Source organism: Rhinopithecus roxellana, chromosome 12 (genome assembly GCF_007565055.1).
Source record: "Rhinopithecus roxellana isolate Shanxi Qingling chromosome 12, ASM756505v1, whole genome shotgun sequence".
Taxonomy (NCBI): domain Eukaryota; kingdom Metazoa; phylum Chordata; class Mammalia; order Primates; family Cercopithecidae; genus Rhinopithecus; species Rhinopithecus roxellana.
The window spans coordinates 31,206,288-31,222,301 of NC_044560.1; the positions used below are offsets into that span (position 1 = coordinate 31,206,288).

At 41.1% G+C, this 16,014-nt stretch overlaps 1 protein-coding gene across 3 annotated transcripts in view; it reads right to left on the reverse strand.

The window, feature by feature from the left end:
* Nucleotides 1-16,014, reverse strand: part of LOC115892381 (zinc finger protein 566-like) — a 40,830-nt gene that overhangs the window by 12,472 nt on the left and 12,344 nt on the right. For 2 of the 3 annotated variants that reach the window (XM_030913706.1, XM_030913704.1), the window contains exons 2-4: nucleotides 13,839-13,906; nucleotides 10,640-10,766; nucleotides 10,218-10,316 (exon numbers count right to left, since the gene is read on the reverse strand). In XM_030913706.1, coding sequence (XP_030769566.1) covers nucleotides 10,218-10,316; nucleotides 10,640-10,766; nucleotides 13,839-13,847 — 235 coding nt within the window. In that variant the 5' untranslated portion in view covers nucleotides 13,848-13,906. The remainder of the gene's footprint in view (nucleotides 1-10,217; nucleotides 10,317-10,639; nucleotides 10,767-13,838; nucleotides 13,907-16,014) is intronic. The other variant, XM_030913705.1, reaches the window with a different exon arrangement.

Here is a 16,014-nt window from a genome sequence, read left to right on the forward strand (position 1 = left end):
AATACAAAAAGTATCCAGGCATAGTGGCGGGCACCTGTAATCTCAGCTACTTGGGAGGCTGAGGCGGGAGAATCACTTGAACCCGAGAGGCAGAGGTTGCAGTGAGCCGAGATTACACCACTGCACTCCAGCCTGGGCAACAAGAGTGAGACTCCATCTCAAACAAACAAACAAACAGACAGACAAAATCCTCTCACACCTGTCAGAACTGCTATAATCAAAAGGACAAAAAAATAACAAGTGTTGGAAAGGATGTGGCAAAAAGGGAATCCTTGTACACTTGTTAGTAGCATAAATTGAAACAGCCAGTACGGAAAACAGCATGGAGGTTTCTCAAAACTACCCTATAACCCAGCAAACTCACTTCCGGGTATATATCCAAATGAAATCAAATCAGTATGGGGAAAAAATATCTGCATTCTTATGTTCATTGCAGCATCATTCATGATAGCCAAGATATGGAATCAATGGATACATTGATAAAGAAAATGTGATGTGTGTATACACACACATACACACACACACAATGGAATGTGTGTGTATATATACAAATACACAAACACTGGAATATTATTAAACCTTAAAAATGAAGAAAATCCTGTTACTTTCAACAACATAGATAAAGCTGGAGGGCATATGTGAAATAAGCCAGGCACAGAAAGACAGATACTGCAGTGATCTCACTTATATATGAACTCTAAAACGTTGAACTCATAGAAGAAGAGCGTAGAATGGAGGTTGCCAGGGGTTGGGGGATGGAGGAAAGAATATATTGGTCAAACGGTACAAAGTTCCAGTTATGCAGAATAAAAAATTTCTGGAGATCTAATATACAGCATTATATATTAATAGTATGTACTGCCATGTAAGTACATACCATTAATAGTAATACCAATACAGAATGTATACCATGGTAACTATAGTTTATAATACTGTATTATATACTTGGAATTTATTATGGGAGTAGATCTTAATGTTCTTACCATATACACATATATACAAATTGGTAACTGTGTGATGTGATAGATACATTAATTGGCTTGATTATGGTAATCATTTCACAATGCGTACACATATATCAAAACACCTAATTGTATACTGTAAATATATATAATTTTTTTTTTTTGAGAAAGTTTTCGCTCTTGTTGCCCAGGCTGGAGTGCAATGGCACGATCTTGGCTCACTGCAACCTCTGCCTCCTGGGTTCAAGCAATTCTCCTGCCTCAGTCTCCCAAGTAGCTGGGACTACAGGCATGCGCCACCACACCAGGCTAATTTTTGTATTTTTAGTAGAGATGGGTTTCGCCATATTGGTCAGGCTGGTCACACAATCCTGACCTCAGGTGATCCACCTGCCTCGGCCCCCCAAAAGTGCTGGGATTACAGGCTTGAGCCACCACACCCAGCCAATATATATAATTTTTATTTGCCAAATATACCTCAATAAAGCTAGGGAAAAAGCTGGAATGAATTGTCTAAAAAACTTTCAGAGAAGGATGAAAATGATGACAGAAAACAGTAAGTCACAGGGAAGAAAAATTGATGTAAGAAATAAAATGAATGTAAAATATGAATTCTGGAAGGAAAATATGGCAATGATATAGAACCCTAATAAAACAAATTTCCAGGGTTGATGAAAACTCTTAGTACTCAGATGGTTCCCTTTTTGCTGAGCAATATATATGAGGAAAGTGGTTTTTGTTTCATTTTGTTTTTGCCTCAGCCTCCCAAGTAGCTAGGATTACAGGCATGCGCCACCATGCCTGGCTAACTTTTGTATTTTTAGTAGAGATGGGGTTTCACCATCTTGGCCAGGCTGGTCTTGAACTCCTGATCTTGTGATCCACCCACCTTGGCCTCACAAGCTGCTGGGATTACAGGCGTGAGCCACCGCACCCAGCCTATTAAATTTTTTTTTTTTTTTTGAGATGGAATCTTGCTCTGTTGCCCAGGCGAGAGTATAGGGGCGTGATCTCAGCTCACTGCAACCTCCGCCTCCTGGGTTCAAAAGATCCTCCTGCCTCAGCCTCTCAAGTAGCTGAGATCACACCCAGTTAATTTTTTTATATTTTTAGTAAAGACAGGTTTCAACACATTGGCCAGGCTGGTCTCGAACTCCTGACCTCAAGTGATCTGCCCACCTCGACCTCCCAAAGTGCTGGGATTACAGGCGTAAGCCACTGTGCCTGGCTCCCATATGATTAAAAGAAGATCTAGGGTCTTACAGAATAATATTCAGAATGCCTTAGGATACCATCCAAAATCACTCAACATATGAAGAATGAAGAAAATTTTAACTCACATAGCAAAAGACAACAGACACCAAAATAAAGGTGATTCATGTTGGAATTATCAGATAATGACTTTAAAGCAGCTATTTTAAAAATGCTTGAACAAGGAATCATGCACACTCTGCAAACCAATATAAAAATAGAAAGTTTCAGCAAAAGAGTAGAAGATATAAAGAAGAATAAACACATTTTAGAACTGAAAAGTGCAGTAGCCGAAATAAAAACCACTCAAAAGCAGAATGGAGGTAATAAAGTCAATAAACTTGAAGATAGTTCAAAAGAAATTAGCTAATATGAGTAACAGTGAAAATAAGATGGAAAATGTAAAAAGAACACAGCCTCTGGGAATGTAGAACAAGAAAAGATTTAACATTTGTGTCATCAGGGTTTCAGAAGAAGAGAAAGTACAGGACTCAAAAAAGATTTGAAGAAATAATGGCTGAAAACTTACTAATTTTGGTGAAAGATAAAACAAACAAAGCCATTTTGAGAAGCTCAGCCACCCCAAATAGGATAAACCCAAAGAAATCCATAGTCAGATATATCATAATCAAACTGCTGAAAATGAAAGACAAAATAAATAGTGAAAGAAATGTAAAAAAATAATGTATTTCTTATAGGTGAAACAATGATTTGAATGACTGGATTACTCTTCACAAACTCTGGAGGCCAGAAAAAAGTGGAACAATAATTTATTGTGCTGAAAAAAAGAGCTGTCAATCCAGAATTTTATATCTAGCAAAAATATCCTTCAGTAATGAAGGTGAAATTAAGGAAAGTAATATTGCAAATGTACGTTGCAGCTCAGGCTGTGCCCTCAGGGTCTGTGTGGGAGTAGGCAATAGTGCGGACAGTGGTTAGTGAAAGAGCCTGTACTCCTTCTCAAAGGGGTTAAGTGCTTGTTAAATCCAGGAGACAGCTGTCATGTAAGAATGAAGGTCCAGTGCTGCTTTCCAGCTCTCCAAAGTAAACCAGAAATCCAGATTTCTATATTAAATCCCCTGATAGCTTGAGGCTGGTAACTAATTCAGAACTTTAGAGAACTGCAGGGGCAGCACCAAACACAAACATGTATAGGATACACCCTGACTCACTAGGTTGTTACTTCAGTGGAGTTTTCTCTGTTTCTTTGAACTTCAGAAATTATACCAAGATACATCTAATTAAAATTCTTGGCTGGGCGCAGTGGCTCACGCCTGTGATCCCAGCACGCTGGGAGACTGAGGCGGGCAGATCACCTGAGGTCAAGAGTTCGAGACCAGCCTGGCCAACATAGTAAAACCTCGTCTCTACTAAAAATTAAAAAAAATTTTTTTAAAAATAGCTAGGCTTAGTGGTTAATTTGACTTGTTTATTGCATAGGGTAGAGATAATTCCAGCTGGAGTGTAGTGGTGAACCCACAGCTCACTGTAGTCTGGACCTCCTGGGCTCAAGTGATCCTCCTACCTCAGCCCACGAGTAGCTGAAACCACAGATGTGTGCCACTATGTGTGCAGTCCCAGCTACTCGGGGAGGCTGAGGCAGGAGAATCCCTTGAACCCAGGAGGCAGAGGTTGCAGTGAGCCAAGATCACGCCACTGCACTCCAGCCTGGGCGACAGAGCGAGACTCCGTCTCAGAAAAAAAAAATAAATTAAAAAATAATAAAACATAAAATAAATCCTATGGAGATGGTTGATACTTTTGTTTTAATAGGTATTGACCGTGTTGGGTTCAGGCTGCAAGTTCCAACAAGCCTTGTGTGGACTGTGACTCCAGTGTCAGTTTTCAAGGCCTTTGCAGTGTTATTTGGATTTGTCCACTGTGTGCACCATCCAATCCAATCTGAAACTTACACTTTAGTTCTTAAAGTCTTTGATATGTTATTTAGGGACAGATCCACATATATTCAGGCAAAAATGAGCCTAAGAGTTCCTAAAAACTGAGTTTTTTTGAACTTTGGACTTTTTTGTTTGTTTGTTTTAGACGGAGTTTCACTCTTGTTGCCCAGGCTGGAGTGCAATGGCATGATCTCGGCTCACCCCAACCTCCGCCTCCCGGGTTCAAGCAATTCTCCTGCCTCAGCCTCCCGAGTAGCTGAGATTACAGGCATGTGTCACCATGCCCAGCTAATTTTGTATTTTTAGTAGAGACGGGGTTTCTCCATGTTGGTCAAGCTGGTCTCAAACTCCCGACCTCAGGTGATCCACCCACCTCGGCCTCCAAAAGTGCTGCGATTACAGGCGTGAGCCACCATGCCGGGGCCAACTTTGGGTTTTTTGAACTTGAACATGGGTTGCTTTTTTGAACTTGTTCCTTTCTGGGATCTTCTTGATACTTTCTAGTTCCCTGGAGCTCCCCTATTCAGTTCTCCAGTCATAATGCTGGGGTTTTAGTTACCTCCCTCTGCTCTATACTTTCTATAGCTATGCCTGGGTATGGCAGGAGGAAACAGAGAAAAAAAGTAATGGGGGTTCACTCCACAGCAACTCTAAAAGGAAAAGAAGATTCCTACCCCTTGTAGTTTTAGATACCTGCAGGCCCCCACTGCTTCCACTGTTGCTGCTGCTGCTGTGAGACTGTCTGGAGGCTGGGACGTGCAAAAACGGGGGGGGGGGGAATATAGACACATATTTGTGTATATATACATATATGTATGTATGTACACATGTATGTAAATACACACACAAGCAAGAGATTGCTCCAATGTCTCTTGGTGTTAAGAATTCCATTTCCAGGCCGGGCGCGGTGGCTCAAGCCTGTAATCCTAGCACTTTGGGAGGCCGAGATGGGCGGATCACAAGGTCAGGAGATCGAGACCACCCTGGCTAATACGGTGAAACCCCGTCTCTACTAAAGAATACAAAAAACTAGCCGGGCGACGAGGCGGGCGCCTGTAGTCCCAGCTACTTGGGAGGCGGAGGCAGGAGAACGGCGGGAACCTGGGAGGCGGAGCTTGCAGTGAGCTGAGATCCGGCCACCGCACTCCAGCCTGGGCGACAGAGCCAGACTCCGTCTCAAAAAAAAAAAAAAAAGAATTCCATTTCCTCCCATCCTGGCTAATGTGGTGAAACCCCATCTCTACTAAAAATACAAAAAATTAGCCGGGTGTGGTGGCACATGCCTGTAATCCAAGCTAGTCGGGAGGCTGAGGCAGGAGCATCGCTTGAACCGAGGAGATGGAGGTTGCAGTGAGCCGAGAATGAGCCACTGCACTCCAGCCTGGGTGGCAGAGCAAGACTCTGACCCTCGCAAAAAAAAAGAATCCCATTTCCTGTGCCTTCTGCCAAAACTAGAAGGCTTATCTCGGGCCAGGTGCAGTAATCCCAGCACTTTGGGAGGCCAAGATGGGAGGACTACTTGAGCCCAGGAGTTCAAAATCAGCCTAGACAACACAGAGAGACCTGGTTTCTACCACAATTTTAAAAATTAGTTGGGCATGGGGGCACACATCTGCAGTTTCAGCTACTCTGGGGCTGAGGTAGGAAGATCGCTTGAGCCCAGGAGGTCCAGACTGCAGTGAGCTGTGGGTTCACCACTACACTCCAGCTGGAATTATCTCTGTCTATACCCCATGCAATAAACAAGTCAACTGCATTTGTAGACCGCCAAAAACATACAGAAAATACCTAGAAATAAAATATCAAATGAACTATAAGCCCTTTTTTGGAATAAGTTTATAAAAATACACTGAAATACCATCAAGAAGGCCTAAATAAATGGAGAAAAGTACTGTGATAATGGCAAACATGATTTAATATAATAAAGATATCAGTTACTACTAAAGTGATATAAAAATTCAATGTAATTTTTTTTTTTTTTTTGAGACAGAATCTCGCTCTGTTGCCCAGGCTACAGTACAGTAGTACCATCTTGGCTCACTGCAATCTCTGCCTCCTGGGTTCAAGTAATTCTCATGCCTCGGACTCCCGAGTAGTTGGGACAACAGGTGTGCGCCACCACAACTGGCTAATTTTTGTGTTTGCTTTTGTTGATTTTTTTTTTTTTTTTTTTTTTTTTTTTGAGACAGAGTCTCACTCCATCACCCAGACAGGAGTGCAGTGGCACAATCTCGGTTCACTGCAACCTCCACCTCCCGGGTTCAAGCAATTCTTGTGCCTCTACCTCCCGAGTAGCTGGGATTACAGTTGTGCGCTACCACGTCTGGCTAATTTTTGTATTTTTAGTAGAGCCAGGGTTTTACCACGTTGGCCAGGCTGGTCTCGAACTCCTGGCCTCAACCGATCTGCCCACCTCGGCCTCCCAAAATGCTGAGATTACAGGCGTGCGTCACCACACCTGGCCAAATTCAATGTAATTATACATATTAAAAACTCAACATTTTAAATAAAACATAAAGTAATTTTTAATACTACATGAAAGATCACAGAGATAAGTATAACCAAAACACGCCTAAAGAAAAGGTGGAGGGATATGTCCTACCAGAAATCAAGACTTCTTATATAAACATGAGTAATTTAGGCAGGGATAACAAGGGTCAATGTAACAAGAAAGACCCGTGCATATATGAAATCTGAATATATGACAGAGGAGCATTGTTGATCAGTGAAGAATAGATGGAGTTTTCATTTGAGAGGGAAACATAATTTTTTTTTTTAGGAGACGGTGTTTCCCTCTGTTACCCAGGCTGGTTTTGAATTCCTGGGCTCAAGCAACCCTCCTGCCTTAACCTCCCCAAGTGCTGGGATTATAGGCATAAGTTACCACACCCAGCCAATTCGTTTTCTATACAGGAAAAATAACTGATCTGCATCTCATACTATTCATAAAAATCAATTAAAGTTGCATTAATAGGGCTTTAATAAGAAAGCAAAAACATAACAATTCTTGGGAGTTTGAGATCAGCACGGGCAACATGGCAAAACCCTGTCTCTACAAAAAATATAAAAAGTTAGCCAGGAGTGACAGCACGTGCTTGCAGTCTCAGGAGGCTGAGGTGGGAGGATCACCTGAGCCTAGCAGGTAGAAGCTGCAGTGAGCTGTGATTGTTCCACTTCACTCTGGCCTGTCTGACTTTTTCTGTCTAAAAAAAAAAAAAAAAAAAAAAAAAATCTTGGAATTAAAATAGAAAATTGGGCTAGGAAAGGGTTCTGATGATCCAAAAAGTATAAAGCATACAGGAAAAAGATAAAAATGTTTACAAGCGATATATAATTTAACCATTAAACATACAATTTGACAATATTAACACAAATAATTACTATTCATCAAAAGATATCATAACAAAAGTGAATAAAAAAGATGTAAACTGGAAAACATATCTACAAAACATGTGATTGACCAAAAATGAGTATCTAGAATTTTTTTTTTTTTTTGAGACGGAGTCTCGCTCTGTCGCCCAGGCTAGAGTGCAGTGGCCAGATCTCAGCTCACTGCAAGCTCCGCCCCCCGGGTTTACGCCATTCTCCGGCCTCAGCCTCCGGAGTAGCTGGGACTACAGGTGCCCGCCACCTCGCCCGGCTCGTTTTTTTGTATTTTTTAGTAGAGACGGGGTTTCACCGTGTTAGCCAGGATGGTCTTGATCTCCTGACCTCGTGATCCGCCCGTCTCGGCCTCCCAAAGTGCTGGGATTACAGGCTTGAGCCACCGCGCCCGGCCGAGTATCTAGAATTTATACAAGGAATTCCTACAAATCTTAGGAAAAAGACAAATTAGCCTAATACAAAAGGGATCAAAATGACATTACACAGAAGAGACACTAATGACCAATAAACGTATGGAAAGGTAATTATCTTCAATAACGACCAGGGAAATTTAATTTAAAATGATAAAATAAGATTTCATACTCATCAATCAGATTATGAAAAAATGAAAAAATCTTATCATAAGGAGAGATGGTGGAACAAAAGTACTTCCCACATAAACTAATACATCACTTGGAAAACAGTTTGGCATCACCTTGCCAAGTTGAGTAAGCATGTACACCAAGATCCCGCCATGGTATCCTAAGTGTATTTCCTAACAAATCTCTTGCACATGTAAGTCTGCAGATGTAAAGATTATTGTCATAATTATATGTTTATGTATATACATTCTATATATTCTACTAGGTTTATAAACATAGTTCATACCATTTTAAGGGAAAAATTTAATGGACAGGTTGAAAAGTGTAAAACTCATTGTTACAGAATATATTAGCAAATCAACACAAATGAAGGCCAAAGAAATATATATAAAGGCAGTATAAATGGAAAAACAGATGAAGAGTAAGAGACACAGGAGATAATACAGACATTTTATGTCAGTCTAACAGAAGGAAAAAAGGAAATGGTAACAAGGCAATATTTGAAGAGATGACTACTAAGAATTTCCTATCACACACAAAAAAGATGTAAGTCCTCAGACTGAAAAATGCTACCAGAGGCAAAGCATAACAGGAATAAAGCTAACCATATCTGAATTTATCACAGTAAAAATTTAGCCTGTTAGAGGAAAACATTTTTCTCTAATGGAAAGGAACAAGAATCGTCTATTAAAAAGAAAACAGTGGAGAATATCTTCATGGCCTTGTGGCAGGCAAAGATATATTAAAAAAGACAACAATGTACAGCTGGCCCTCTGTACCAGGTGGGAGGAGTGAGGGGGGTTGAGGTTTGGTTCCAGGATCATGGCAGACACCAAAATCTGCAGATGCTCAAGTCCCTTATACAAAATGGCACAGTAAGTTGGTTTAAACCAACTATGGCTCTCAACCTATTAATACAGAGGGCCAACTATATGTATTTTACATCCATGATTGGTTGAGTCTGTGGATGCAGAATCCACGAATAGGAAGGGCTGACTATACATATGTGGTGATTCCATTTATGTAAGATTCAAATATAGGCTAAGGAAGAATTTCTTAAGTCCCTAGAAGTGTGAAGCATAAAAGAAAAGATAGATACATTTGACTACAGTAATCATTAAAAACTTCTGCTCACAGAAAAGAAAACCAGAGAGCTAAATTCAATTCAGAGGAGAAAAAGATACTTGTAGTTTGTAGAACATGCGAAGTCCCATAAGCAGAATATATAAAGAACCCTTACACATTATTAAGAAAAATACAGACGGCCAGGCACGGTGGCTCAAACCTGTAATCCCAGCACTTTGGGAGGCCGAGACGGGCGGATCACGAGGTCAGGAGATCGAGACCATCCTGGCTAACATGGTGAAACCCCGTCTCTACTAAAAATACCAAAAAATTAGCCAGGTGTGGTGGCGGGCGCCTGTAGTCCCAACTACTCGAGAGGCTGAGGCAGGAGAATGGTGTGAACCAAGGAGGCGGAGCTTGCAGTGAGCCGAGAGCATGCCACTGCACTCCAGCCTGGGGGACAGGGCAAGACTCTGTCTCAAAAAAAAAAAAAACAAACAGAAACTTCTACTTTGTAGAAGTTATTTGTAGACATGTTCTAGTACTTCTACTAGGCAATAAGTTCTGAAATTGCTTATTCCTTTTTTAAACTCTGCAGCACCTAGCCGAGTGCCTTATACATGTTAGAAAATCAGTAAATGTTGGCAAAAAATATTAATGAATCAATGAAGGCATAAACCTCATCCCAAAAAAACTTAGTAAAAGAAAATAAGTCTTGGGCAGTGCAGGAAAAAATCTATTTCTGGAGACAGTGATGCTTTTATTAGACTAAATACAAAGGGGGATGAGAAGCTAGGAAGGAAATGGACCCAAAATATGGATAGAAAGGAGTATCACCAGAAAGGGTGGAGGAGGGCACCAGCTGGTTAGAACTGAGAGAGAAGAATAAGAGAAGAAAAGCAGGCAAAGTGTGTTAGGTAAGGGGGAAAGGTAGGATCATCTGAAAGCTCATGTAGAAAAGGTCTTACATTTGCACAACAGGCCAAAAGCCTTTGAGGAGAGTTTCCCAGATAGCATCTAAAAGATGCAGTCTCTCTACTGGCCAAATCACACATTACCTGCTGTGCCTCACTTACCTGGCCACTGGCCTCTTGTTAGCTCTCTGTCAACCAACCAGGGCTCCTTCCCTTGCTCCAAGTAGGAGATCACATTTGGTTTAGAAATAGAATGCCCTGCTTACAAAAGAAGTAACAAAACAAATTTATCATGAGAATATCCTAGAATTCAAATCCAGTCCCTTCATTATAAAGAAAGACATAGCACTGCGAGAAGAGTCAAAGAGAGGTACAACGGACTTATGAAACATAATGGAAGATGTAAAACATCCCCCAAAACTCAATGCAGCTTCCTTTTTCTAACTCTACCATATTCAGAACATTCCTGTGAGAACAGGATGTCAAAATTCGACTGGTTTTTGAAAGCCAGGTGAGCATTTCACATTGGAGGAAGTAGGCCTTCCAAGGGCAGAATCTAAATTACTATGGACAGATGTCCTTACCCATTGAAACCAGGTTGCTGTAATTCTCCAACATCACATCTCTGTATAAATCTCTCTGATCATCATTCAGGCATTCCCACTCCTCCTGAGAGAAGTCTATGGACACATCACTGAACATCACTGACTCCTGGAACAATAACCACGTATATGACTTGATTAATTTTTAAAAAAAAAGTATTTTTGTGAAGGAAAGAGAGAAGAAAAAGATTAAGGTAGAGGAAGTAAAACATAGTGAGCATATGAATGTCTGGGATGCAGGGAGGACTGTAATCAAGTAAGCACAACTGAATCACTGGGTTTCCATGTCATTCTTTTTCCTCCAAATGAAACTGCCTGAGTACGGGAGGATACCTCTATTATCCAAACAAGGTTGGGAAAGTACAAAAATTCAGCTAAGAGGGCTTTCCCAATTAAATGAAATTGTATATGCAATGCCTTGCACTATACCTGTCATATAATAAATCAACAATACATTTGATCTTTCTCCCTCTCTTTTCCCAAATAGCTGAAAGTCAAATTTCAGAATAAGGGATAAAGACAAGACATTAAAAGCCTCCAGAGCAAAGAGTAGGTCATATAAAAGGCATCAAAAATTAGAGGGGCAATGGAATTCTCAAGAACACCCCTAAAAGCGAGAAACAATAAGAACAATTCTTCAATATTCTGATGGAGAAAATAAACTCTGACCTAGACTTGCACAAACAAACTATCATTCTGTTTCGAGTGCTGAGAAAAGACATTTGTAGACATCCAAGGACTCAAGAAGAGTTTCTTCGGAAACTTCTAGAGGATATGCTCCACAAAAACGAGGGAGTAAATAAAAAAAGAAGACAACATAGGATTCAGGAAATGGGTAAAGTCTCAGGAAAGCTGTGACTGAGAGTACACCAGACCAGATGGGAACAAGGACACAGGAAGTGGGGAAGCAAGTCTCTACATCAAAAGGAACTGATGTGTCTGACCAGAGGGAAAACGTATTGACTGGCCTGTGGCAGTGATGCTGGAGATTCTGGATATAAACACACAAATGACTAAGCAAATGGGGGGGAAAGCAATTAACCCCAGGAAAATGAAGGGTTGTACAGAACAAAACTATGAGCTCTCTTGGCAGAGAATAATATTTGCAGCCATAATAAGGTGTATACTGTTGATTTAACCAAAAACAGTGATATGGTAACAGCCGGGAAAAATGAAAGTGTAGTATGGGAATACAATGTTCCCTTTAACTTTGCAATCAATCAAGAGATAATGACTAAAGTGGGTTTATCAAAAAATGGTAGTAAACCAATTTTCAAGAATTGCTTGGAGTGGGACTGGTAATGGGACAAAACCAGAAATGAACTACTTCCCTTGTAGACGTGTATAAAATTACTTGTAAACAATTTGTATCTTAGAAAATAAAATTAGCATATAAGACTCTGATCCATTCCTATGCCAGACTATTATACAATAAGAAATGTTCCTTGTTACAACAAATACTATTCAAATTTGTTGTAACATATAATTTGAATAATATTTATTATAAGCCTATAAATGATATCTGTTCTTTTGCCTTTAGAAATTCAGGCTGCAGGTGATCTTTAAAGACCTATAAATAACATTGGCCCAATCTCATTTATAATCACCTACTGCCCAGCTGTAAATTCCCCTTATAACTAAGCTACAGAAAATTGGTGAAGGATGATCCAGTTTCACCATTGCTATTACTGACATCATTGTTTTTGTTTTTCAAACAGGGTCTTCCTCTGTCACCCAGGCTGAAGTGCAGTGGCATGATCACATCACACTGCAGCCATGACTTCCTGGGCTCATGTGATCCTCCCACCTCAGCCTCCCGAGTAGCTGGGACTACAGGCACGCACCAACAGGCCTGGCAAATGTTTGTATTTTTTGTAGAGATGGGGTTTGCCATGTTGCCCAGGCTAGTCACCTGGGTTCAAGCAAACCACCAGCCTCAACCTCCCAAAATGCCCGAATTACAGGTGTGAGTCACCACATTTGGCCACTGACGTCAATTTTTCATGGATGCTTAGTGAGGTGTGAGAGCTTTGTACGAACCACTAGTCACACTCTCGAACATAAAAGGCTCATTAACCAGGAGGCCTTGCCATGTACTGGCACTGAAATCAAACAAAACCACAGCATGTATTTTCTTATTGGAAAACCCAGGTCTATGGAGCTAATGAGGGCTTTTCCCTATAAGGTGCCCCTAATTACTTATTTTCATCCCATCAAATCACTGTCCAAGCAAATTAGATACATATTAATTCAATGTGGGGAACACCCTTCTGTCCTATCAGGATTTTCGGTAGAAGCCTGAGATAGGAGATGCTGAAGGACTTTGTAAACGAGTATGTAAACATTGTTTAAAAGCGGGGGTAACTGGAGAGGAGATTGGGGTTGTTTAGGAGGAAATGCATGTCCTTTTCCTGACAGGGGGCCCTGGAAACCAGTATAAAAAAATTATCCACACCTGATCTGGGTCAGACCATTTTTACATTACATAATTCTTAATCGCTTTATGGAAAGAAATAAGTATTCTTGATGAAATTGATAGGGGATTTTCTGATGGACATTTATCTAAATTAAAACTTCTTCAGAGAAATCTGTTATTCAACCACTTGGCTGACTAATACATAACTGTGAGTTAAGAATATAAATTTTTTGCTGGGCACGGTGGCTCATGTCTGTAATCCCAGCTCTTTGAGAGGCTGAGGCAGGTGGATCGCTTGAGGTCAGGAGTTCGAGGGCAGCCTGGACAACATGGCAAAATCTCATCTCTACCAAAAATACAAAAATTAGCTGGGTGTGGTGGTGGGCGCCTGTAATCCCAGCTACTCAGGAGGCTGAAGTAAGAGAATCACTTGAACCTGGGAAGCAGAGGTTGCAGTGAGCCGAGATTGTGCCACTGTACTCCAGCCTAGAAGACAGAGCGAGACTCCACCTCAAATTTAAAAAAAAAAGGGGGGGGGAGTGTAAATTTTCTAAGAATGATTATCTAATCAATTCTTTTTTTTCTATGAATTGGCCTGTTAGAGATCCTTTCCTTTACAGCAAAATTCCGGCATTGCTCATAACCAAACTTTCTGAAAGGTATTGTTTTTCTAACATCAAAAAGCATCATAATGAGGAAAACAAATGTTTACAGGTACTAGAGGTAAAAATCACTCTATCTGAGCAAAAGGAAACAGTATCTCACCTGAGCCATGGCTCTGATATTTGTAGAAAAGGACCTTCTCTTGGCTCTTCTTTTGGAGAAGAGTAGAGCTGGGAGAGGCAAAAGAAGATAGATAAGACCCCACTTTCCTCACAGCTCCTGGCCCAGAATGATCATTTCCCTTCTGTTCATGCTTCAGAAATGCTTGCAGGGTATCAGTGAGGAGAATGGGCAAATGCCTCTATCATCCCTAGCTTCAAAGATACCAGACTATAACTGGAACAGGATGGATTAGGGCAACTCAACATGGCTTGGAGAATATATGTTTATATACACACACATACACACATATAAAGATTTTTTTAACTCATATTATACACACTACTTATACACATTGCTATTTTTACTTAATATATCGCCGGGCGCGGTGGCTCAAGCCTGTAATCCCAGCACTTTGGGAGGCCGAGACGGGCGGATCACAAGGTCAGGAGATCGAGACCATCCTGGCGAACACAGTGAAACCCCGTCTCTACTAAAAATACAAAAAACTAGCCGGGTGACAAGGCGGGCGCCTGTAGTCCCAGCTACTTGGGAGGCTGAGGCAGGAGAATGGCGGGAACCCGGGAGGCGGAGCTTGCAGTGAGCTGAGATCCGGCCACTGCACTCCAGCCTGGGCGACAGAGCAAGACTCTGCCTCAAAAAAAAAAAAAAAAAAATTATATATATATATATATATATATATCTTGGAATGAGGTCCCAATGAGTACATATTGTGTTACGTAACTGGTTTAATAGCTACACTGTAGTCCATTAAATGGATATAACTTAATTTTTTTATGTTCCTTTTAAGACAGAGTCTCCATCTGTCGCCGAGGCTGGAGTGCAGTGGGGCAATCTCGGCTCACTGCAACCTCCGCGTCCTTCTGCCTCAGCCTCCTGAGTAGCTGGGACTACAGGGGTGCGCCACCACGCCTGGCTAATTTTTTGTATTTTTAGTAGTGATGGGGTTTCACTGTGTTAGCCAGGATGGTCTCGATCTCCTGACCTTGTGATCCGCCCAACTCCACCTCCCAAAGTGCTGGGATTACAGGCATAAGCCACCGCACCTGGCCATAACTTAATTTATTTAACCAATCTGTGGCCAATCATCATTTAGGCTTTTTCTGGTTTTTCATTGTAACAAACAGTGCTCTAATAAATATCCTTGTGCATGTATCATTTCACTCGTATATGAATTCTTCACAATTAATTCCTAAAAGTATAATTGCTCAAAGATTATACACATTTTAAGTTTGGACATACCTAGGTCAAATCGGTTTTCAATGTGCTCGGATTGTACAATCACGTTGCAAGTGCTAACAAAAAAACAACTCCTTTGCTTAGTTTGAGAAGACTTTTGGGGTTAATCGGCCTTGACTTAAGAGAACTGAAACCCAGAAAATAAAAAATAATATTACTGAAACCTCAGGAAGATACTAAAATTAATAACAGTAACAATAGGAAGGAATTAAAACGTATAAAGTAATGTAGAAATGAACTAAACGCACATGACTGATGTTTTAAAATAGCTTTTAGGTGTAAGTGTAGCAATAAACTTGTAACAATTCTATGTATTCTTTTTTTTCTTTTGAGACAGAGCTTTACTCTGTCGCCCAGGCTGGAGTGCAATGGTGCGATCTCTGCTCACTGCCACCTCCACCTCCTGGGTTCATGCAATGCTCCTGCCTCAGCCTCCTGAGTAGCTGGGATTACAGGCGTGTGCCACCACACCTGGCTAACTTTTGTATTTTTAGTAGAGATGGGGTTTCACCATGTTGGCCAGACTGTTCTCCAACTCCTGGCCTCAAGTGGTCTGCCTGCCTTGGCCTCCCAAAGTGCTGGGATTACAGGTGTGAGCCACCCCACCTGGCCAATTGTATGTTATTCTTTTTTTTTTCTTTTTTTTGGAGAAGGAGTCTTGCTCTATCACCCAAGCTGGAGTGCAGTGGCAGGATCTTAGCTCACTGCAACCTCCACTTCCCGTGTTCCAGGTATTCTCCTGCCTCAGCCTCCTGAGTAGCTGGGATTACAGGCTCCCGCTACCATGTCCGTCTAATTTTTGTATTTTTAATAGAGAGGGGGTTTCACCATGTTGACCAGGTTGGTCTCAAACTCCTGACCTCAGGTGATCCTCCCACCTTGGCCTCCCAAAGTGCTGGGATTACAGGTGTGAGTCACC